Genomic DNA, 24058 nt, shown 5'->3' on the forward strand with positions numbered 1-24058 from the left:
GCTGATTTATTCATTTTCTCTGATTTGATCAAGAAACGCGAAATTAAAGTCGATTAAAAGAAAATTATCTACAGAAACTCTGGCAAAGTGATTTGCGAGAGCCTTCTTTGCCCTTTCTATTCAATGAATCTATGTTAATAACAAAAGCATATAGTAGATACATATGTATTGTGCTATACAAGGATCACTCTAGAATTTTTTTTTGGGGGGGGGGGCTAAAGATGATTTTTCTAAAATTTCCTATCAAGCAGCCAAATTTCCCGAAAAAATGTTTACCTCAGAGAGGCTATAGATAGCCCTGCCTAAAAGTATTAAGTTTTCATGGGTCTTGGAGCTATAGCGACACCTACCACACCTTTTGGATACTCCTAAATTGTTTTTATGTATTTGGAAATCAATTCAGTTTTACGGGAAAAGAAAGAACAACATCTGTATATTATTTTTGAGTGAATGAAAGAACATGTCTTTATGTCCGACAGGGAATAACAACTCCTTTTTGAATTGTTGTTGTGGTTGCACAAACAGCTTGTTGGCGCGTAAAATTGGGTATGGGTGTTGCATAAGATCGTTGTATGGCTTGGTTTTGGTTCGCTTAAGAAAGGAGCAAATTATTTTGCCATGGCTGAAACAATGAGCAAAGTAAAGAATATCGTATCAGGAATCCATAAAACTCTTGAATGTTCAATATGGTGAGTTAATTTGCAATGAGCATACGTTCTCGTGTCCTCGGATGCTTACCGGCCTAACATCACGATAGGCCTCTTTTTTGCACTAGCACCAATGAATTGATGCAGATCTATGAAAAACGGCTACTATTTAAGATTCTATGCTTCTATTAATACCTTTCATACCTTCCGTCTATCGCAGTTTCACCATTAATTGCTCAAGAGCTTTTTAACAATATCAGTCATCAAATAAAAATTTGATGTCTGGTTTGGCGGCAAATCCAATACTATTCATACAATCCATTACCGCCACAATGTCAAAAAGTCACAAAAAGTAAATGGAATTTTTAGGCGTTAACGAAAATCAAATCTTTAATTTACCATTTGATAGCCAATGCAAAACCTTAAAAACAGAAGAGCAGAGTCTCGTAATAACAATGTTTATACAGGAAGCTCTTATCAACGGATTGATTCTCAGAGAGGGCGTGTTAGATCTAAATGGGTAGCATTAATTGAAAAAAAGTGCCATTTGAAAATCAAAAAAGTTACTAAACAAAAATCTGTGAAAAGAAGATAAAAATTGTATAAAGTTTAAAATGAAAGACTTCTAAAAGCGTCAATGTTGGGTGTGTGTCTGGTGGATATCTTTCAATTGTTCAATTCAGAGTCTGTTTGAAACATAAGTTTCTGTTTGCCCCATTTTGTGCTTATTTGTGGTAAATGCAAATCCTGATGTTGCATGTGTTATGGTTATGAACAGATTGGTATTTTCGTAAATATTAAAGATAAAGCCAGGTTGGAAAACATATCATTATCAGCTGCGACTTGTGAGCAGAAGCATTTGAACTGCGAGCAACGATGCCCATATATACATTATGAAAATGTGATCTTTTTAAAAATTTTGCACGATTATGCAACCCAAAAACTTTCTGTTAAATAGAATTTCTGGTGAAGATCTATGCTAATAGCAGTGTGTAGAATGAACATTTTTATAATAAGGGATACAGTGCTGCTCCAATAACTAGTCATAGACATTACCTTAACAGACCTTTCCCTTGATGCATCTCTCAGTGATTACCTTAAAACTTTAAATTTTCTTTCAATGCAGTATGTTTTTTGTAAACACAAAAGTGCAAAATACCTATTCTTTATGGTTTAAACTACCAGTGCAATATTTTAAAACTACATTGTAGACATTGAATTTGCACATGAATACTAATATATCAATTTTGTACATGATAACTATGAAGAATATTCTTAACCCTTGAGTACTTACTAGTTGATATTAATCATAATATTTTAAGGGGAATTCCTTTAGCTGAGCACTTATTTGGGCCAAAGTTTTGTATATACATATCTGAAAATGGCTTTGAAAAAAGCAAACATTTTACAACATACTTAAAGCTTTTTCGTCTGACACTCCTCGGAGCATAAAACGTCAGAATAGGTTCCGAAAAAACACGATGGAAAAATATATACCCAGTTGTGGATCGAAATAGGCCAATCAGAAAAACGCAAGCACAAGACCGGTATAGTTGACCAATCAGTGCCGCGAGCCTAAAGAAAAATTACCAATGGAGTCCAAGAGAGATGCAAATGCAAATCCGATCTTGTAGGTCTAGAAACACTGTTAAAACAAGTGATTCTGCCATTGGTCAACATCTTTTAGACAACCCAGATTGTGCAAAACTCTATAATGACGACATGTTTCGGATAATTTGCAGAGCCCGGTCGTCCTTCCATCTAGCAGTTTTGGAGTCAATCTACATAAAAACGAAAAAGCCGCCATTGTGTAGACAAAAGGAGTTCGTTTTCTCTCTTGGACTCCATTGGTAATTTTTCTTTAGGCTCGCGGCACTGATTGGTCAACTATACCGGTCTTGTGCTTGCGTTTTTCTGATTGGCCTATTTCGATCCACAACTGGGTATATATTTTTCCATCGTGTTTTTTCGGAACCTATTCTGACGTTTTATGCTCTGAGGAGTGTCAGACGAAAAAGCTTTAAGTATGTTGTAAAATGTTTGCTTTTTTCAAAGCCATTTTCAAATTCTGTACCGCAAAAAAATTGTTCATATACATATCTGTTTGTTTCCTTTTTAACAGCCTTGATATCCTGGATGAGCCTTTCTCAACAAAGTGCAATCACCAGTTCTGCAGGTAACTTTTTTTGCTCATAGTTTCCATTTTCAAAAAAAAATATTCATCCTTTAAAAAATTAACAAGATTAACCTTTTTTATGATTGAATATAGGTATTATACTTGACTGATTTAATGAATGCTTAATAAAGATAGCATTTTGTGTCAGTGGCATCAATGAATTTTGCTGCTGGCAGTAAATTTCACTTTTTATTTTCTTTTAAGATAATAACCAATTATGACCTGTTGCTACCACAAAACAAAAGAAAGGGTTTCTTTTTAAAATAATTTTGCAAGCATTGTGTTGGAAACTTTATAACCCAGCACATAGCTAGTTTGATTCTTGGGCAATGAATCACAGAAGAGGTCACTTGGTAACTCAAATGATGGTTGTTTATAAACAGTTATCTGATCTCAAGGAGGGCATCAGGATGTGAGCCCAATGTGACTGGTTGTTTGTCAATTTAACCCTGACATTTCAAGTGTGTAGCATGCAAGCTTATCTGAGAGCATTCTAGCATAGCAATTGACACTATCATATTTCAGGAAACTATGGGGGATATGTTAGATTCTGTTCCTTTTGTTCCCACAAGAATCTCAACAAGAAAACAATAATTTCATATATTATTCACAATGGAATTATTTCAGCCCATTATAGTTGACTTGGTTAATTTCTCTTACGTCCTCAAAAACAAGAGATTGGAGTGGCCTTTTCTGTTGTATGGTGCTACTAAGCAGTGTATATTTGCTTTTCACATTGAATTATAGATTTTTTTAAACCTATTGCTAAAGGGAAAAGAACAAAAAGTGATCATATGAAAATTGAAATCACATAGAAATAGTGAGATGCTGAGTTTTCTTGGCAATAACTGAGACCACCAGGCCAGAGGTCTCAGAAAAATTCTATGATTCCTGGACTAGGACTCCAGATGACTGTTTCTAAGTTGGTTTGTTTTCACAATATAGAGTCATCATGATCCCTTATTAAGTAGATAATATTAAAAGTATTCAAAAATGTAAAAGTTTGATTTAGAAACTGTAAGCTTCAACCTGATATATTTGGACAAATTTACATGAGTAAAATTATTCTTTGTATGTTTTTGATGTTTCTTGGAACTCTTCTTGCAATTAAAGCAAGCAAAAGTCTCCACATGAAGACAAATTCTCACCAAGATCTTTGTTGTTACAGTGGAACCTCAAATAGCAGCTACTTTCCGGGACCAAGCTTAATGGCTGTTGTTTTAGAGGTGACTGCTTAGGAGAGGTTTTTTCATATATTCTTATTTATCAAGAAAGGTAGTCGGTAGAGAGGAACAGGTTATTGAAACAATTGCTTTGCTTAAATTATTAAGTTGTGATCTACAGTATCATGCACTGTCACCGAATGCAAATAAATTGTGGGGGTAGAAATGACTGTAATGTATCAGGCAAGAGGACATGATAAGGGTATAAAATGGCTGAAAGTTGATGACCTGACCAGAAAATTGCGAACTAATGATTTTGAAAAACACACATGTTTTCTAAATAGAAAGAATTTTTGTTCATTGTTTTTCTTTCATTTTTTTGCAAAAGGTTACCTGCTTGACTGTCAATGGAGGTAAAATTGGGCATTGGGGCACTCCCAAATTGCCATTTGACCATTGACTGAAGGTTGCCGCTGTCCAGAGGTTTTTATGATAGTTTGCCAAAAGTTCAGCAAATACTTTCTCCATTGGCTGCAAATCTAGAGCTGGCCATTGCACAGAGGTAGTCGTTATAAGAGGTTTCACTGTACCTATATTTCAAGCCCATGGCATAACAATAAAGTCTTACTGATTTTGTGAAGTAGAAATGCTCTTTAGATTAATACTTTGGGAAAGTAGCTCTGATATTAACGCTAACTTCACCAATACAAAGATGACCCTGAAAACCAGAGGTCAACTATTGTATCTTTGCATGTTATCAATATTTTAAATTGCTCAGCAAATGGGAGAGTTCTTGTCTTCTGTCTTTAAGCAAAACGTGTAGCCAATACCATGAATTCCTAAGATTTAAAACCATGTAAAAATTTTGATAAGGTCTCTATAAACATAAGGTCTTTGTTAAGGCATGTGTGCAGACTCTGTTGACAAAATAACAACTACACACAATCAATATGTCCAAAAATTTGTCTTTATTTGATAATTTAATAGAGCAATATTCAAATAAATGTCTTGAGTTGATAAGCCTGAGCCGTCCTTCTTTTTGATAACATCCAACTCAAGTGTATTTGTTGTATGATCAAATTAATACTGAAACATTCTTGTTGAATGAGAGGCAGTCCTTCAGGATTGAGGGTCTCCCAGGGGTTTCGGGACAACAAGGTAACATGTGGAACACAGGAACATTGGTTGTTTTTCTCAAAGGGAACACGAGAACAAGTACCCCCGTCTGTGAGACCCTCAGGATTCTGCCAACTATTTCTAACAGCTAATTATACCAGTAAAGATACTGCTTCCCATTCGGACAGTCGTTTACACCCTGAGAAAATTTACAAAGATAACAGCGTAAACAATATAAAAGCAATCGCTTGCTGAATCTCACAACTGAACATCGTTGGTTGTCTATTTTAGCCTCCCCAGACCCCTGGCACAAGATACTCTTATAGCAATCGCGTGTATTTAACCCAGATCGATGCTAGGTGGGCTTATTAGAGTACTAATTGGCATTTACTGGACATCAATATATTCAGTATTTATTAATTTTGGCACGATATTTTATTTAAATAAGTAACTGTACTTGTAACCTTAGTTAACCTTGATGTAAGTAAATGTAGTGCGAAACATTTCTTTTTAAATGCAAAATAATTTCATTAAAAATTTTGCTGCTATGCATTCCCTCCGACAGGTCTGGACTTGCTATCTTGCCCGCTATTGTCTCAAAACCTTGGGGGTGACTGCCTGCAAACAAAATTCTAAATACCATCAAGATTCGAATCTATTACTTGTCTCTGCTTATCTTGAAATCATCCAGCCTTTTATTATGATTCCTATAGAAAGTGTATTGATAAACTGCTGGCTCAGAAGAACAAGAAAGGTGGAGCTTTATGTCCATTGTGTAAATGCAAGATTTCAAAGAGGTTAGTGTTTAACTTAATTGCTAAATTTGCTTGGAATCCCAACAGACATATGCAATTATATTATGAAGGCAAAACGTTATTAAATCATTACATTCCTCTGCCCAGCACAAAGGCATAATTTTGTCATTTCGAAAGCCAATAAATGAAAACTATCCTTTAGTGCTTACTAAGAATTCAGGTGACCAGAACAAACAAAATTTTATTATGTCCTGTTAAATGTTAAGGTTACTTAAGGTTCCTGCAGTGGCAACGTGTGACCATTCTGGCTGGGGGGGGGGGGCGGTTGTAAGAGATGCAAAACCATATTTTACCGACAGAAATGTTTTTGTTACATTAATATTTTGTTATAAATTTAATTCTGCCGACGAGTTCTCTTAAAGTTGGGGGGTGTCAACCCCCACACCCCCCGCACGCTACGCCCCTGCCGCCCTATTTTTTACTACTCATGGGTTGTTTACTCTAGTAGAAGGAGTTGATATTCATTTTAAAACCAGTAATTTGTCATGTTTCTATATGCCCGCTTCAAAATCGGCAAAGACAATGTCTGCCATAAGTAGTTGGAACAACGATATTGAAGTTATAATAAATACATAGTTCATTTCCCATTATACTCCTTTTTCAATTAGACCGATCACCCTCCCCCTTAAACAATGTTGGAAAATGAGGATGAACATTTCGCTGAATGTCTGATACATTATTTTGTTCCCACCTTCATTTGTCGCCATTTTTTTGTCGCGACCTAACATGGCATAGGGAGGTGGGGGAGCGTGTTTCAAACATGGCATAACGCTGATGAGAGTGTTTCAAAACTTTCGACAGGTATTGTAAGACATCAAAATGTGCTGTTATTTCCCTTTTTATTGTTTTTTTGTCTATTTATCTGTTGTTTTCTTGAAAAACACCATTTTATCGTTAACATTAATATTTTCTTGATGAGCAGAGGTCTCTTGCAAAACCAGAAATTAGTTGGTGTCGTAGCAGCTGTGAGGAGTGTTTTATCTGCCATTGATGAAGATTTGAGATTAGCAGGTAACTTTAACAGTCAATTATTATTTTAAAATCGGCACTTCCTTTGGTAGATACCAAAGTATACGATGTCTCGATATAGCAAATTCTTTGCACCCTTCATTCAAAAGTATCTCAAAAGAAGTATAAGTCACTCTTAGTTCCTTTTTAAATTTCAAACCAGCAAAGGTATCGAGTTACAAAGCTATGTCCTATTTTTGTCGCGATTCTTTCAATTGTATATAAACAAAAGGCGTTTTATGTTTTACAGTTTTTGAAATTTATTATAGTAGTATATATCTTGTATGATGGTTTCTCTGTTGTGTCCTGTTTAGGCAGCTTGGGAGATGAAAGGGATGAACATAAGAGAAGACCAAAAGAAGTAAGTGAAGAGACTCCACTACAGGTGTGTGACAGTCATCTTTCATCGTCACCAACCCAAGTAAATACCATCGTTACAGGCCTATGAATGAAAGGGCCTTAATTTTCGATTCATTTACACAGTTTTTAAAATAGTCACAAAATAAAGTCAAGATTTAATGGAACCATAGAATATTTTTCTAATTTCCCCAAGTTTTAGAAGAAAGAGCAACAGGATGGCTATACCTTATCCCTCAAATATTTGGTCTTAAGCAAATGTTTTTTTCACTTAGAAAAACGGCTCTTTGGTTGCAAATAAGCTGGATACAGGAGGGTGAGTCTGCATGCTTAATTTTTTCTAGATTTTTAGATTATAGAATATCTTTAAGGAACTTGTAAATTTCTGCTACCAGTGACATTTAAAAGATAGTTGCTGGTGCATTTTGGGAAGACTTTCCATGCAAGATGATGTGGGTACATATTAAGTTGCCTATAGGAAACTATTTAAGTTGACCCTTGTAAATATATTTAAAGGAAATTAGCACAAGATGTCTAAAAACATTTACACTTTGTCTCATTAAACTCCTAAAATGTGGCCAAACGCAGCAGCAATGTTGTGCAATCTCGATTCTCTACAACCTTTTCAAAAGCCATAGTTTCTTCTTATAGCCTATTGAAAAATGCCTGTAATCTGAAAGTAATCTGAAATCTCCTAGACCACATCTTGCAGGGCGTCACTTAGGAATCAATCCGGTAATCTTAGCTTGTGTGAAGTTAAATTGAAATCGATGTTTTCACTCACATCCTCACCTTGACGTTACACAGCTCCATTGGATTGACCTTCATTGTATGCTCAACAAATCTTCAATAAATCTTTCAATTCAAGTGCCTGGCGTTAGGCTGAATATATCATCGATAACATTAGAAAGTAGTCAGTGGTGATGAAGTCGAAATATGATTGTACTTTGCACAGGAAACTGAGAAATCCAGAAATTTCAGCGGTTGTGATTTAGGCTAGAATTTCTGACTTGATAACAGTCAATTAGATAATTTTTTCTTAAAAACCGTCGATAAGACGACAAAAGATCAAGAAACTTTTATAGCACGTCAACCTTAAAAAACCGATTAGAAACCGGTTGGGTATGATTCTTTTCGACTATAAGGCACTTATTTCCTGTTTAATTGGCGTAGTTAAATATAAAAAGAAGCTCCTTGTGACTCTATTTCATACCATCTCATCTAACGTGCTTGTGTTTCTATAAAGTAGCTCTTTAGCATTTTGGTGTTTAAGAAACTTTTAGCACTGAAATCAACATAAAAATTAAAAACCTGAGTGCTTATCAATAACTTGGTTTATTTTAAAGAAAATAAATGACCCCAAACAGGCAATGTCTGCTCTCACTCTCGATAAATAAAGTTTTCTTTTATCCCTTTATTTAACTTTTCAATACATACTCAACTATGCGATAGTTAGAATGATGACTATAATGCCCTTGTATACTATTTGGAGCCTTGGGGCAATTTTTTTAGTTACTTGCAATAGTTATAATTTATTTTTTGAATTGTTTCCATAGTGGCCAATCCTTGCAAAGTGTTTTCACAACTTTGTTTTGATGTTGGCTATGGCCTTGGCTTTATTCCCTTAACGAGGATTGAAAAATGATAGATAATCTCGGGGAAAATTGCGTGGGCTCCGCCAACATCTCATTGTGCAACAGGACTGGCAATCAGAACCTAAGGACATGTTCTTCTTGCAGCTGCAGAGACGAAAGAACTCTATTCCTTGATATTTACTATCTATGAATTTCGGTTTCTAGGTATTCAGATCATTGTAACGAAGGAGACTCAGAGCCTGAGAAAGCAGGCAATTGCCGGCAGACAAATACCAGAAAATCCAGAAAGTTGCGTTGGTCGGATGGCAAGAATGAGGAGTCACTCAAAGCTTCCGACGACCACCTTGCTGAAATCCTGCAGACGTCAAATCTTGGTAGAAGACGAAAACTGCCAAGAAGAAGACGTGGAAAGCCATCGATAAAAGATGACAACCAAGGAAGGCCTTCTGCAGATGACGTAAAAAGGTAAGGTGTCCTATCCTATCTAATTTTGTTACTTTTATCTGTTAGCCGCTGTATTTCTAGGAAAATCCACAATTTTTAAGAGGATGCTCTTAATTTTGCTTTGCTCGCTTCAATCTTATTTCCCTTGAAACGTTGACGGATAGCGAGGTTAACAATCTTTTGGTAAAGAGTTCAAGAGAAACGATTATTGAAGATATATTAGATTATGCAGAATATACTCTTACTAAGCTATTGTTCCTATAAAGTAAACACATTGAACTGATTATTTTTCACTTTTCTTAAATTTTTGTGGCTTAATGAAAGTTTACATTGTATACACCAACTTGAAATGTCAGGCAGGCAGAAAAGCGAAAGGCGAAATTTCAAGGAAAAGGAAATTCGGGTTTAGTAGTTTAGAAAGAAAATAAGAAAATTAGTTGTAATTTGATTCCATAGTTGTAACTGACTTTTTTAAGCTGCTGAGATTTTTTTATGAGCGAAATCAATGCTATGATTTTATGATGTTGCTTTTAAGGATATTTTTCCTTACCCAGTTCTCATTTTAAACCTAAAAACATGTTTCTTGCTACATTTTCGTATAGATCATACATTTATCAACTAATCTTTTTCAAATTTTCACTATATGTGACTTTGAAATATTATAAGCACGTACAAAGCTTTGCTTCTCAAGCAAACCTTTCTCTAAGCCAATCAATCGAAGCCAAGTAAATCCAAGATAGCTGATTTCCTTTCTCAAACACGACTCACCCATTTGGTGCACTTTGGCCTACTTGGACCACCTGTACCACGAGACATCAATGATACATTGATACTCAGTCATTTAGCAAACCGAAATCAATTGCCCCTTTATTGCCCAGCTCCTAGGTTGAACTGCATGTCTTTGCTTGTTTTGATAGTAAATCATCAAGGAAGGAAGTGACAAAAAGTAAAAGTGCTAGATCAAGAATTTGCCGTTAAAAGGACAAGAATATATTCCTCACTGTCACAAGATCGTGTTTCATAGATCTCTAGTTTCACATCAAATCACCTATCACTACAGCTTATCTCATGGTTGAAATATTCATCAATTACTTTCAGCCAAGAAAACCACCAGCTTTATTTAATGATTTCTTCCGGGAACTTGGATACAATTTTCATGTTTATCATTATGCTTTTTGATCACAGAAGCTTGTACTTATTTTCTTACGTTGTTGTTTGACTCCATTCATTTGCTTTTTCCTTAATTTGTAGATTGTGTAAACATTTTGTCTTTTTTTGGAAAAAAATCTCCCTAAATAGCACAGTAACTTTTTACTAATGTTTCAGATTTAAGGGATATTAAAAGCACTCTTCACGAACTGAAGACATATTTATTTACTGCCATAGGGATCTGAAGCCAGCTGATAGTGAACAAGGACAGGTTCAGTGCATACCTGGAGTTCCTGATGATAAGACCCCAAAAAGCGTTACTGGATGCATTGCTGGCCTTGCCAACGAGCCTGAAATTGAGGATGGGGCTTACAGTGTTAGCAGTAAAGAAACTAAAACGGCAAACGAGGTGATCGCTGAGACTCCTTTGCTCCCTGTGCCCAGTGCCGTGGAATGGATGTTGTCCGAAGGTAGAGATAAGATAAGCAGGAGACAAGCCACGAAAAAGGTTTCGCCATTTTCTGATGAGCAACTGAAAGCACCGTTGCCGCCAAGGAGCCCTAGTGGCTTTGATTTTGTGGATGACGATTCGCCGAAGGAGTCCGACTTATGTGAAAGGGTTAAACGGAGAGCAAACAGAAACAAGGTGTCTCTCAAATGTGAAAAGCAGAAGCAAGATTCAGTAATGTTGCGACTTGAAAATGAATTAGAGTTTGATAGGAAGCAACAAAGTGCTATGTCCTCTAGGAACAAAAAGTCCGATAAGAGAGCGGGTACTCTTGAAAAGAACAGTGACTTTGTTACAGCACAGAAAAGAGAAAAGAAGGTAGTCCGAAAAGGGAAAACGAAAAAGGTGGAATTTTTCAGGGAAGCCTGGAATAATACCTGTGACCGCCGTGATGGAAGTCAATTAATTGAAAGCGATCATACTGATCCGGTTGCACAAGAGAAATGTCAAGAGGGGAATGAAACCCCAGTGGTATTAGATAAGAAGAAAGCAGAGAGACCTGATATACAACATAGATTATTGGCAACAGAAGATGTTGCTCAGGACGTTGGGTCTGCTATTCAATTATGCTCTCCTGTAATTGATAAAGGAAGTGTTCCAACACCTGAGAGAGAGGAAGGCATCATTAAGGCAGCAGTAATCAGGTCGTTGAATATCGCAGATGTACAGGTGACAGAGGCTGGGCACGAAAGCCAAATTATCCCTGGCACATTTTCTTCTCCAAGCAATTCAGATTACAATGTTATTAATCCAATGGAATCGCCGTTGTATAAGGACTATAAGAGAACACCGGTGCGAAAGAAGTTGGCCGAAGCAGAACTGGAAAAATCTGTAAAGAGCTCTGGGTCTGCTTCTGAAGTTATTTTGGAAAAGGCCAAAGACATAGCTGAGCCTGACATTAATAAGCAATTCTCCAAGACAGACGGCGCTAGCTATTTAGGACCAGAACTGTTGCAAGATCGCGCTTCAGAGGAAGTCTCTTTGGGAATCTCTAAGGACTGCTCTGTTCAGAACGCTGTCATTGTCTCAAATACTGGCAATACCAATTCCATGGATATTTCGAAAGAGTCAGCTGCTAACGATGTCAGCAAAAGTCAAGTTGCTGAAGTATTACATGAATCAAGCGATGATAGATTAGACAGTAAACAACTTCTGGAAAAATTTGCAACATTAGAATGTGAATCGATGGAGTTGCAGCATGGAAAGACCAAGTCTGGCTCTGCATCTCTTGATGGGTCATATCACACTTGCATTAAGAAGGATGGTGACGCCTCTGGTTTGGAGGAAAGTTTTGACGATACAACGCCAACGATTAGTGGAAATTCATCTCAGGATTCGACGTATGCTGAAAGAAGCCCAAAAGAAGACGATATTGAAGGGGTGTTGGGTTCGGTGGTGGAAAAATTGCAGGCTGAAGAGGAAAACACATTCATTAGGAAAGATTCTTCTAAAAGAACAGAATCATTGACGGCGCCAATTATATGTTGCAAAAATGAAGAAACCATCAATGAAGTTGTAACTGAAGAGCCATTGATGCCACAAGAAAGCGCTACCGAGGCTTCTATTAGCATTCTGAACTATGATAATCATGATGATGATGATGATAATGATGATAGAAGTGCTGATAGGAGAAGTACCTGCACATCAGTAAATTTTCAGAGCGATAGAACTCAAGAAAATTTGTTAGAATCTTCAGGGGAAAATAATAACGATATTGAAGAAGGTTATGCTCCTCCAGAAAAGGTTGAAGCCGCTGTACAAACAATCTCGGACTGTTCCATTGAAACTGTTGCCAGATCATGCCAAACTACAGAATCAATTTGGAACATGAACTTTTGTGATGGTTGTAAAAGAAATAATGGCAAGGTGACGAAAAACATTTTTGAATTAGTGAAAAAGAACATAAAAGAAGCAGTAAGGTTTAAACAGTCAAGCATGCTGGTTGACGAAGAAGCCAAAACAGAGTCGAAATCAAAGAAATACTCAGTAAAATTTACCGCATTTGGATCGTTAGAAAAAGCAGATGGTAACAGCATTTCTGCAGCTGATAGCAGCATGGGAATAAAAATTAGGCGACTTGATTTCACGCCCGTGTGGTCACGTGTTTGTGATGAACTGGATGAGGCTGCCGTCAGTGAAAGTTTTATTGAATCTCCTGTGAAACGAAAGAATATGCAATCACAGGGAACCAGGAAACGAAAACGTGGAAAAAATGTTGCTTCCAGCAGGAAGCATTTAAGTAGAAGAGTAAATGGAGAAATAAATGAGGTTAGTGTCATAGATTCTCAAGAAGCTGACTTTGATGGTGCTCATTCGCAAGACACTGATGACGAAACTAGAAAACGTTTTGTTGGAGATAAAGAAGGCTCTTCAGGGATCGTCAGTCAAGAGACAGAGGTCAGCCGTGACGTCACAGACGTGGTTAACGAAAAGGCTGAACTCTGCGCAGAGAGTTGCAAGGAGCAATCAAACCCTGTTGAAGGAAAAGAAATAGACGATGTTGTACCACCAACGCCTCCATCTGAGCTTCCGTTGAACGATACAGTTTACTCATCTAACAGATCCGTTCTGTCGAAAGTTTTGCAAAAGGGAGGCAAAACCAAACTTATCACAGACGGCAAAAGAGATGCAAAGCTTCCTCTAGGTAAGGTAGAAAACATTTCAAATGAAATATCCTTGTCTTCTGTTATTCTAGATGACGTTTCTGAGAATGGCAGTCAGAATATGTTTATGAGTGGTATAAAAAGAAATCAGTCTATATCGAGAAACAGTCAGGTTGTTTTAGAGAGCCAAGAAGACGGGCCAAAGACGCCTAATGTGAAATGTGATGTGAGTGAAAAGCCAGGAAGAGACTGCTTGGTGCCAGACGAGGACAATTCAGTAGAAAAGAGACAAACAAGACGCGTAACGTTGAAGCGGAAAGCCAAGGGACCAAAAATTGGAACAGATAATGTAACCAAAAAACAAAAACTCGAATCGATTTGTGAAAATGTTAACACTGACTCACAAAATGGCAATTTATCGGGTAAAAGCATTGCATCTAAAAAAGTTTCTGGTCTCCAAACGGATTCCTTTTTTGACATTGATTCACAAATCCTAATTGGTAGTGAAAACTCCAGTGGATTAGTGAAAACAGAAAGTAGCGCAAAAGTCAGTAAAAAGTCCCAAGAGACTTCAGTTACAACTGGAGAGCATGGAAGCATTGTTGGACAGCACGATGCTCCATTTTTGGTGACAGAAAGCAGAATAGATATTTCATTTAACGACAGCCCGATTGATATTGTAAATTCTCAGAAAACAAACAATTGTGTCAAAGATAATGATTTTCAGAATTCAGCACAAGGTAACGAAGAGCAAAATGATAGGAACCAGGAGGGAGTACTGAATAACAACGAGTTCACCCAGGATATACCCAGCAGTATCTTGGCAACTAGCAATGATCAAAATGCTGCCAATGAACTAGCGGACACTTGTCTAGAGAATGTTCCATTGAAAAAGGAAAAATTTCCACTTGAAGAGGATGAATGTATTAATGACGCTGCCGTTCTATTTGACAGTAATGAAGAAGTTGACGAATATGTTGACGAAGAAGTTGACGAAGGAGTTGAAGATGCTGCGATGGTTGAAGGTAAGGAAATATTTTTTTAGTTGTTTTAGAAATGTGTGTAGAAAATAGAGAGTAATATTGAATAGCACTGTTCCATGCAAGCACGTTTGAAGACAGATGAGTAAGCATTATCCGTCATATAAACATGCAACTGGATAAGATCCCTCGAGCTAGGTTGCTTAATATTAAGCGTGAAACTCGAAGTAGCAACTTAGAACTGTCCTGTTCTTTGCGCCAAAAATGTGTACAGCTCTGCCCATAAGGCATCGAGCACTTGATAACAAACTGGTAAAGAAGTAATTTTCATGTATGCCATATCATGCCCACTGATTAGTGAAGATAATTGGTTTTATACCCTGCAGAATGATAAACGAAACTTTTATTGTGTTGATAAATGTTTCCAGTTTCATGAAATGTTGAAATGTATTTCTTTTTAGCTGTAATCTTATTAAACATCATAAATTTTGAGGAATATGAAATAAAATATGTAAAGAGATCAATTTTTTCAACTGCAATTTTTGTGTTTAGCTAAAGAAAATGGGAACAATGAAGAAGCTTACGAGCTTTGTGGAATAAAGCGCGCTGGCAAACAGTCTACTGCAAGAGCAGAGCAATTCAGTTGCCTAGATGACGATGAAAAGGATTTGTTTGCATCTGATGAAGAAGATCTTATCGAAGAGGAAGATGCTGCCCATGAAGAAGCGGGTACTACAATAGAGGGAAGGACAGCTGAACCGAAGAACGATGACCCGGAAAAGAAAAACACATCTGATTTTAAAAGCTTGGTAAGGATGTTTTCAAAAAAGGGATACAAAGAAAACGAGGCTGAAGAAAGCTCAGAAGAAGAACCTGAATTTATCAAACCTTCTCCTGAGCGTTATCTCGAAAACAATGCTTGCAGTAAGATGAAACGCCAGTATGCAAGTGAGGCTGGCTCTGAGCTAGTCTTAGTTAAAAACACAGAGGAGATCACAGGTTTGTTTATATGGTTTTAAGCAGTTTATTTGAACTATGCATCTGGTTTAGATGGTTGAGCACTTATTTCCACATCTTCATTTATATTATTCATATAAAGAAAAAGCCTTTTATTCCCTAAGCTTGGCACAGCGGCAAGCGTATCTTCGTATCTCGTTAGCTGTTACTTCATGGGTACCTGTAGATTTCAATATCACTCAGCGTATTTTCTTATTAAAGTCGCGTCACTTATACTTTTGCGAAGACAAGGCTGCACACTGCCATTTTTCAAGCAAAAGTAATAATATTTTTTCGAATTTTATAGATAATTGCGAGTTTGAAAGTCCCCCGTCGCCAACACCACCCCCTAGGATAAAGAAGAAAAAGACCTCTCCGCAGTTCCAAGAGACGATGGAAATGCTGAAGAAACTTGCGGCCAAAAATGATAGGCCTATGCTCATAGAAAAAGAAAGAGTTGACGATGCTACAGTTCCCCAAAAAGTAAAGCCTAAAGCAGCAGGAGATGTTGAATCACTCTCTGTTATGACTGGAGTGAACATCAATACTCGAAAAACTGAGAAAGCAGAAGGCTGCCACGCAAAGAACTTCCGAAAAACCACAGAAAACGCCCTTTTGCCTTTTACAGGTGCCAGCGAGCGGTTCCAGCCAGGGAAAGGGCAAGTGGATAACCACGAATTCATGCGGCAAAATACACCAAATCGCGGTGATGCACATGCTGTCAAGAAGATGACTGACAACAAGTTAACTGTTGTCCCACAATTGACAGTCAAGAGAGAAATCGTCACCACACCAAAGTTAAAGTCTGAAAGTCAATTGAGGGATAGAGGCAATCTGAACACTGTTGGTGGTTCATTTGAAAGTCCAGCAAGGACACACAAGACACCAAGCGTGCTTGTCCCGTCAAGACTGAACAGAAAGCAAATGGTGATTATCCTTGCTTTTAACTGACTTCCTTCCCAAATGTAATTCTTGCAACTCATTTTACTCATGGAAGTTTGTAAATATTGTTGTTGTTCATAAATAATTTTAGAAATGCAGGTGACTCCTTTGCGTCATTTAGATAAAGTTATCATAAGAAGCGCGCAAGTGTTAATGAATTTGGTCATTAAAATATTAAGCACAGCCCCGAGATTGTTTTAAGGATCGACATTTTCAAAGCTTTGATTTTGAAGGCTAAGGCTGCGAAGACAACCAATACCAACACCCATTGCGAATCCAATCCTTTTTCGTTCATGAGACAGTCTGCTTTTGATTATGATCTTTTTATTCCCAGGTTTGTTGCAAGGCTCTAGCAGATAAAATAGGCTGCAAGTTTTCAACATCTTTCATCGACGGCGTTTCGCATTTAATCATGGGAACTGGTAAGTCATAAGCCTCGAAATCAATACTACTTGCAGTTTTGATTTCATTTTCTTTCCAGATCAAGTCCTTGCCTGCCACAAGATATTTTGTATAGGTGCTGAATTACAAAGTGAATGATCCTTTATATTCTAATAGCTTAGAATTCTGCCTTCCATACCAAAGAAAATCTACATGACCTGTCATATCTAAACCTTCGAAAGAAATTTGACATATGAAGAAAAGTTACGTAGACATTCTAGTCTCTATCCGTTTTGTTTTCATGGTAATCTTAAAGGCTCATAAAAGTGATTTACAGTGGACGCAAAGAGGTGAACTGACTAGCAGTACATTCTTTGGCCATTCAAGCAAAGTTGATTGTGTTTCTAAAAGGTACGGGACATTACAGCCAGATTCAGTTGTAGAATACGCCAAAGAGATTGCCCAATAAATGGAACACCTCCGAACAATAGACAAATAAATTTGTCCCAATACCTTTCTTTTGCATAGGCCTTATAAAAGTAACCTCCAGGCAGCAAACAAGTTGCTACATATGGCAGACGCTTTAATTTCATGTTCATGTTTCATTTTATTCATTCAAGGAACGTTGCTTTTCAGTAAAGCTGATTTTCAAGGGGCGCTACGTTAAAATCTTGCAGAACCAATTTGAGTTATGCAAAAGTAAACCTTAATTTCATATTTTCGTTTAAAGGACGAATACTAAAAATAATCAAGTTGCAAATTTAAAGTTAAACTACTTCATGCAAGATTCGAATCCAACAAGCGAGAAGGCCTATTTACTCTCACCTGATAGGCTATGCTGGCGCCTCTGTAGGGGAAGCATTTCATTTTTTTGGGCAGCCTTAAGTCATTAGCAGCATAACAAAAGCTGTGCAAGCTTGGACCTTTTTGTCCCTTTGTCCCCATTTTTGCTTATTACGGATACTTCTGACAAGAGACCCTTCATGATAGCATTGATTCATAAGTTCCCGCTTGATGGGGAAGTCATTTTTGTGTTTAGATGATGTTAATAATCAAATAACTTTTTTCCAGACGAAAACTTTGCCATCGATCGGTTTGCTTACACTTACAAATACCTGATGGCCTTAATAACTGGTTCATGGATCGTGAGTTTTAAATGTGAGTTTATGCTTAGATGTTTATATTCAAATATTCACTCTGCTTGTCAGGATCCTGAAGTAAATTTATGGTGTTCTTTGTTTATTAACGAAGCTTGCCCGTCAGCGTAAACATTATTATCCCGAGCATCCGGACGCTGTGCTATCCTATTTGTTTATTATCGTTTGTTTTAACAAAAGTTTCGATATAGTTATCCTTTTTCAGGAAAATAAAGGTATTTCTTATGAATCATATTTCGAAGTAATAACATTTTCTTAAGGTACTAATGTTTATATCGTTGCTCAAAGCCTTTCTTACCCTTTTTAAAAAATGCAACAAACGACAGTTTATGCCAATTACACTCGGTCTGTTACCTAGTATCCTTGAGCTTGAGGATAGGTGCTCTAGAAGAAATTTTGATTACAAAAAGCGTTTTTCGTTATTGTTGCAAAGTCATCGCTAAAGTTTACAAGTCACATGTCTCTGTTATTCTAAGTTCTGTCTTGCCTAGAACCTCTCGAGTCCTTTAGAGTTTACTAAAGTAATTAAAACTTGCTAATCTTTTGGAACATTGCTACGCTTTTATGGCTGGTGGCAGCTAAAGGAACGGATTGTAACATGGCCACCCATTGAGTATTTGCACTTCTCGTGTATCACGTAAACAATGCTGTAATCCGCCTTGCATTTGATTAGGGATTTGAGAATTTGATGCCATTTTTGTCAATGTACTATTGTGGAATTCAAACAAGGCTTCTTTCAGTGCTTGCTTAAACATTTGCTGATCGATTTCCTCGTCCTTTGGGCTTTTTGTTCCCAAAGATAACCTAACCCTTAATCACTGATATCAAAGTAGAACTCGTGATGATAAAATAATGCACCTTGCAGACTTTGAGTGAATAATATTTAGTAATGTTTTGAAAAAGCATTTCTCCTTCTGGATCTCGTAACTGAAACATTTGACAGGTCGTGTTGAATCAATTAAATCAATAGATTGTTTTGTATTCTTTTCAGGGGTGACATCATCTTTGAATGCTCAAAAAGTAGTCGATGAGGTAACTATGTTTAAACAGAAAAATTGGGCCTTTTTGATGATAATGTAAACAACTATTGCGTGTTGTCGAGACGAATTTCCTGTTTGAAGAGAAATGAAGTTACAGCTGTGATGCTCTGGGAGACCCTAGAGGCCGAGATGTCACAGATTGATGATAACAACCAAAATTAAATCTTTAACTGTTTCTAAAAAGTAGCGATGCTTGCATTGTGTTTCATGTAAATTCAATTTTTACAGGCTTTATAAAAAGGAAAACAAAATTTTATTATGTTATATAAACTGTTATTAATATAACTTTTCCCAGTTTCTAACCTGATATCATTCATCATTTGATTGAAGAACAACTTGATTTATAATTGAATATTCCAGAAACCTTTGACTTAATCCATTTTATTCTAGGCACAATATGAAGTAAAAGGTGACATTTCCTCAAATCACGAAATGGTACCCAAGCTTGCGAGGAATTCAAAGCAAAGGAAGGTCAGTAATATTCGCTGAGCGAACTGCATTTTTAGAGCTCAATTCGTCCCAGTATTAAATTAAAACGAACCTCTATGTGGACTCTCCTAGTGCTATCTTTGGAAATATTATGCGAGCACCTGTGACGAGCATTGCGAGTTCCGAACTTTTTTAGTTCCAAATTTTCATCTAGTTTTAGGCTACGCAAAAAACTGACTAGTCATTGCTGTGAAGCGTTTAAGAGCGTCTACTATAGCAACATATCTCTTTGTTGTTATTTACTAGGTATCGTAGGAGTTTTCCAGACTTTAATATATTTTGCTTAGAAGGTTTACATAGAAGTTGTATTTTTAATATTGACAAAGATGTTTGTTTAATGTCTTGCGCTGTTTCGCTCTTCAAGTCTATAGTGTCTTTAAGGTTCTGCAATGCTTTATTAAGGCTTCAAAAGAAGGTAGTGATGATAGCTTTCCCTGGTGTAGGGCGATAAGGCAGTGGTCTTTAATCTTATACGAAAATGACCGAATGGTTGTCTAATTGTACAGTTTCAAGTTCATCGGAAGTTGTTTAAGTAATCTAGATTATTCTAGAGTACAAATGACACACAATATGCTGCAATATTCTGCCCTTATACATTTCATCATTATAGTTCTTGTTTCAAGCCATGTCCGTTTTTTTTTTGCAGGATTCGCCGCTATTTACTGATCTTACATTGTCACTTGTTGGGGATTTCCAAACATGCAACATGACTAGAGGTAGAAATTCAACTTTTTTTTTGTTTTTTCAATAACAGAATTCTCTATGCATCTATATTCCCAATTTTATACGCGTAGGTCTTAATGTTTAGAGTTGTAGCTTGTTAACAGCTACTTGTTTCGTTGCATACGCTTAAATTAAGCAGAGTCTGGACGCAAGATCAAAGGAGTAAGTGTCCTAGCTTTTGCATGTCCGTAGTTGGCATCAGCTTGATGTCGTGCAATGAAATATCAGCTGTCGTTTTAAAATTGGATCGCCTTTGTAATCTCCTTGCATAGCACAAGATACAATGTTTTTTTTAATTAAGACGATTTCAACTTAGCTTATCTTCGAATTATTTCAATATCATTCATATTTTGCTAAAATTGATTTGAAGAACATACACAAATGACGCAGTATTTTTTCAAAAAATTTCTCGCTTTATGTCTTTTTGTAGCTCAAATTGTATATATATTGTTTTTACTGAAAACGAAGAAGTCATCTTACATAATTGAAATGTTTCTGGTTTTATGTAGTCAGTTGATGTCGCTGGATGTTAACATATTCAAAATTGTTCTTTTTATCTAGAAGGGTTCCGGAAATAAGCCTAACCAAGTTTATACAACCTTTAAGTCTTGCACACCTTGCGTAATACACTTAAAAACGTTCTTAATACAGTTGGTTTATCAAGGAAGCCTATTTTATTAAATATACCCAGTGGGAAACGGAAACACGACCTTTAAGGGGGCGAGACTGAGCGGGGCAAGATGAAGATGAAAATGCGCCCTCTCTCGAGTACAGAGATAGGGAAGGGGCGCAAAAGCTTTATTTCTTCATTCCCTGATTCTGCTTTGTACGAAAAAAGGCTTTGTACGAGTTTCCCGTTATATTTACTGCTGACCCTGATCCCCCTTCTAAACCTATTTGACACAAATGAAATGCCGATGAAATAAAATAAAATAAAACCAAATCAGTTTTGGCATAAGAATTGTTCTTATTGTGTGGAAATAGATTTTGAATCGAATTTCTTCTACAGAGCAACTCGCCCAGCTACTGGAAAAAGGTGGAGCAGTAGTCATGTTTGAATTACCCAAGTCCATACCATCAAAGGTTTGTTATGTCTAAGACTGAAGATTGCGCTACCTATTTGCGCCATTGATTTCGTATCAATATCGGTTCGATGCGATCTTGCGCTCTTGCTTACAAAGAATTAGAAAACCAAAATATATCAAAGGTTTTTGACAGAGTTTGTGGAGTTCGAAAGTTGTCTCGTTCTCATGCACAATGCTTGTGTTTCGATCTGACGTCATCCTGTTTATCCGTTCGGCGTCAAATTCAAAGGCTTGGCTGTAGCAATAATAAATCGAATGGCGCGCGGTCATAGAAGCAAGTTGCTGATCCTAATTGCGATTTACGTTTTCGTCTCGCAAAGAAAACGTAGCCGTCGTAATCAGTGATCAATTTTCGCCTTGACTCGTAATCAGAGGTCGTTACTAAGTATACTTCCAACGACCATATCCTTCCTCATCGCTAAGGTTAGAATAATTCAACAGATAAAGAAATTGTACCGACTGTAGCTGCCGGACATAATAATTTTTACAAAAGAAATATACAAGTCTTGAGATATTTATTAATATTTACAATGCTTCCGTTACTCAACGAAATTTGCTATGATATCTTTCGAATCTTTGTCCTATGTTTTTAAATGTACTAAATTTTCAAATAAAGTAGTCTCGTCATATGGAGAAATGTTCAGAAGTTTCTATTTTAACATGCGTTTTCTTTACTATTTTGTTCAGAATGCATATAAGTTCATTCCAACGGAAATTTTCCTTTTCTCTTAGAACTTTCTGCTAATCACGGATTCTGAAGACATTGAAGGCTTTAAAAGTAAGTGAAATTCTAAAACTTTTTAATCTTTGTTTTCACACATTTACTCGATTTACAGTCTGTTCCAAAACGCTTTGGAATACGCTCTTCAAGCTCCTTTGCAACATTATACGGTTTGCACCAATTTTCAGATTATTTTTTTTGATAAAACTCAATGATACATATTAATGGCAATAAAACAAAAAAATATGTTTTGATGATAATGACGAACTAAAAAACGAACTAGAGAAGAATCTATGGAAAAATTTGTTGAGTTTTCTAAATCCAATTGTATTCGACATTTTCTTTGAGCAAAATATTTCCTTTCATCATAAGATATTTCTTGGGATTTGAGAATTTTTCCTAGACCAAAAGTCGCACGATTGAACACTTTTTCTAGCTCTGATATCAATGTTTCTAGCTCGGGTGTCAGTATCTTGCCCAAACGTTTGTTAAATTTAACTTAAGATTCAATATAGGACAGGCTTGTATATTTTCCATTTGGTCAGAGCATTTAGTTTTTTTGGAGACTGTTTGCTCACTTTATTGGCGGCGGGCTTTCGACCTTGTCACAGACGCGTGACTTACATGTTTTCCCGCTTAAGGATTTCGGTTTAGGATCTCAATGTTGGTTTTCATATTGCTAGACCATAAGCTTTGGAAGCTCATCAATATTCGTGAACAGACACTGCTCGATTATTGAGATCATATTAAAATATAGAGCAAATTTGTTTCGAATAAAGAAAATATTTTGAAAGAGACAAATGAAGACATAAGTTCAGCTTGGTGATCGATTGACACCGACAATTGGGAAAATATGTTAAAATCCTTAGCTGCTTACAGCAACGAGCTTTTATCCTCTGACGTCACCTATTCCATTTCAATCAAGCAAGGTTTAATAGTGTGATTCTTGTCAGCAGAACGTATCTCACCTATTTAGCGTATTATCGGTCTTTTCCTGCATAATGCATGTAGCCATCTCGCTCAATGTTTTGATTTTCTTTCAAAGGTCAATTTATCGAAGCAAATATTCAGCCAGTTCATTACCAATGGATAACGGAGTCTATTATCAACTATAAGTAAGTATTTTTCCTGGCAATTAACCTTTATAGTCATCCCCTTCTTCGTGTAATGTAACACATATAAGAAAGCATTACGTTCGTTACTGTATTTTTATCAATGGGCGATATGATAATGTAAGAAGATTTTCACTATGTTCTGTATCCAGCAATCAAATTTCTGATCAATATTGTCTTCAGTTGTTGAATTTTCCTAATGGTTTCATTCATTTTTTAACCAAGGTAGCAGGGCAGTTTTGTGGTGCTGAGTCAAGTCGACAATTTTCTCTTAATTTATTTTGTTTGTTTAAGATTTTGTTCTTTAATTAGCGAAGATTCGGGTACCTGCTTTGATTAGAAAATAAGCCCACCCGTCTTGAAACTTTGTTTCTGAATCAATTGTCTTTGTGTTTTAGGGTACAAAATCCCGCGGAATTTCTCATAAATTTATGAAGACTATGCATTTCTCAACCTGCAGTTTATTGTAAATATTAGCATACAAATTTTTCATTTTTGTAAATTCATACTGATAAGGTTTTGTTTCGTTGCTTAAGTCTACGCATACTGCTTTTAGTAATGTTTTAACAAATAATAGCGCGGCTAATTTTAATATCAAATCGAAAAATGACATCCCTACAAAATATTTGAGGATTTTCTCTGCCGTCTTTCCTTCAGTGGCTTAGGTTTAATTCTTAAATGGCTGCGAAATGAATCCCCGAAGCAGGATTCCCCATCAAAGTGAGCCAACCAAATTGCTAGAAATGACAAATGCTTTTTTATCATATCTGAGAATGTTTATAATATATCATGCTACGATTCTCTTATCACAACCGTACGTTTGCTTGGGATCGCCCAGTTACCAAGATCCT

The 24058-nt window shown here is 36.5% G+C and overlaps 1 protein-coding gene across 2 annotated transcripts; it reads left to right on the forward strand.

The window, feature by feature from the left end:
* The first annotated feature begins 503 nt into the window (after nt 1-503).
* On the forward strand, nt 504-23832 carry LOC135681947 (uncharacterized). Of its 2 annotated transcripts, none has more exons than XM_065196619.2 (19): nt 504-689; nt 2770-2823; nt 5816-5899; nt 6840-6928; nt 7240-7310; nt 7558-7598; nt 9082-9342; nt 10708-14606; nt 15114-15560; nt 15865-16484; nt 16834-16921; nt 17952-18038; nt 19029-19069; nt 19468-19548; nt 20213-20282; nt 21299-21372; nt 22107-22152; nt 23141-23210; nt 23606-23832. In XM_065196619.2, exons 1-19 carry the CDS (start codon nt 619-621, stop codon nt 23640-23642), a joined length of 6231 nt encoding a protein of 2076 aa, XP_065052691.2. In that variant the 5' UTR covers nt 504-618; the 3' UTR covers nt 23643-23832. The 2 variants fall into 2 exon arrangements, with proteins under 2 accessions (XP_065052691.2, XP_088969281.1); XM_089113155.1 differs by having other exon boundaries at nt 7240-7286.
* Nucleotides 23833-24058: the final 226 nt, after the last annotated feature.

This window comes from Rhopilema esculentum, chromosome 16, assembly GCF_057945365.1.
Source record: "Rhopilema esculentum isolate cy_ngs chromosome 16, ASM5794536v1, whole genome shotgun sequence".
NCBI lineage: Eukaryota > Metazoa > Cnidaria > Scyphozoa > Rhizostomeae > Rhizostomatidae > Rhopilema > Rhopilema esculentum.

Coding starts and splice junctions, on each gene's coding strand:
- LOC135681947 (XM_065196619.2), top strand. CDS start 619: ATGGCTGAAACAATGAGCAAAGTAAAGAATATCGTATCAGGAATCCAT. Junction 7,599..9,081: donor AATAAGCTGGATACAGGAGG/GTGAGTCTGCAT, acceptor TTCGGTTTCTAG/GTATTCAGATCATTGTAACG. Junction 15,561..15,864: donor AAACACAGAGGAGATCACAG/GTTTGTTTATAT, acceptor CGAATTTTATAG/ATAATTGCGAGTTTGAAAGT.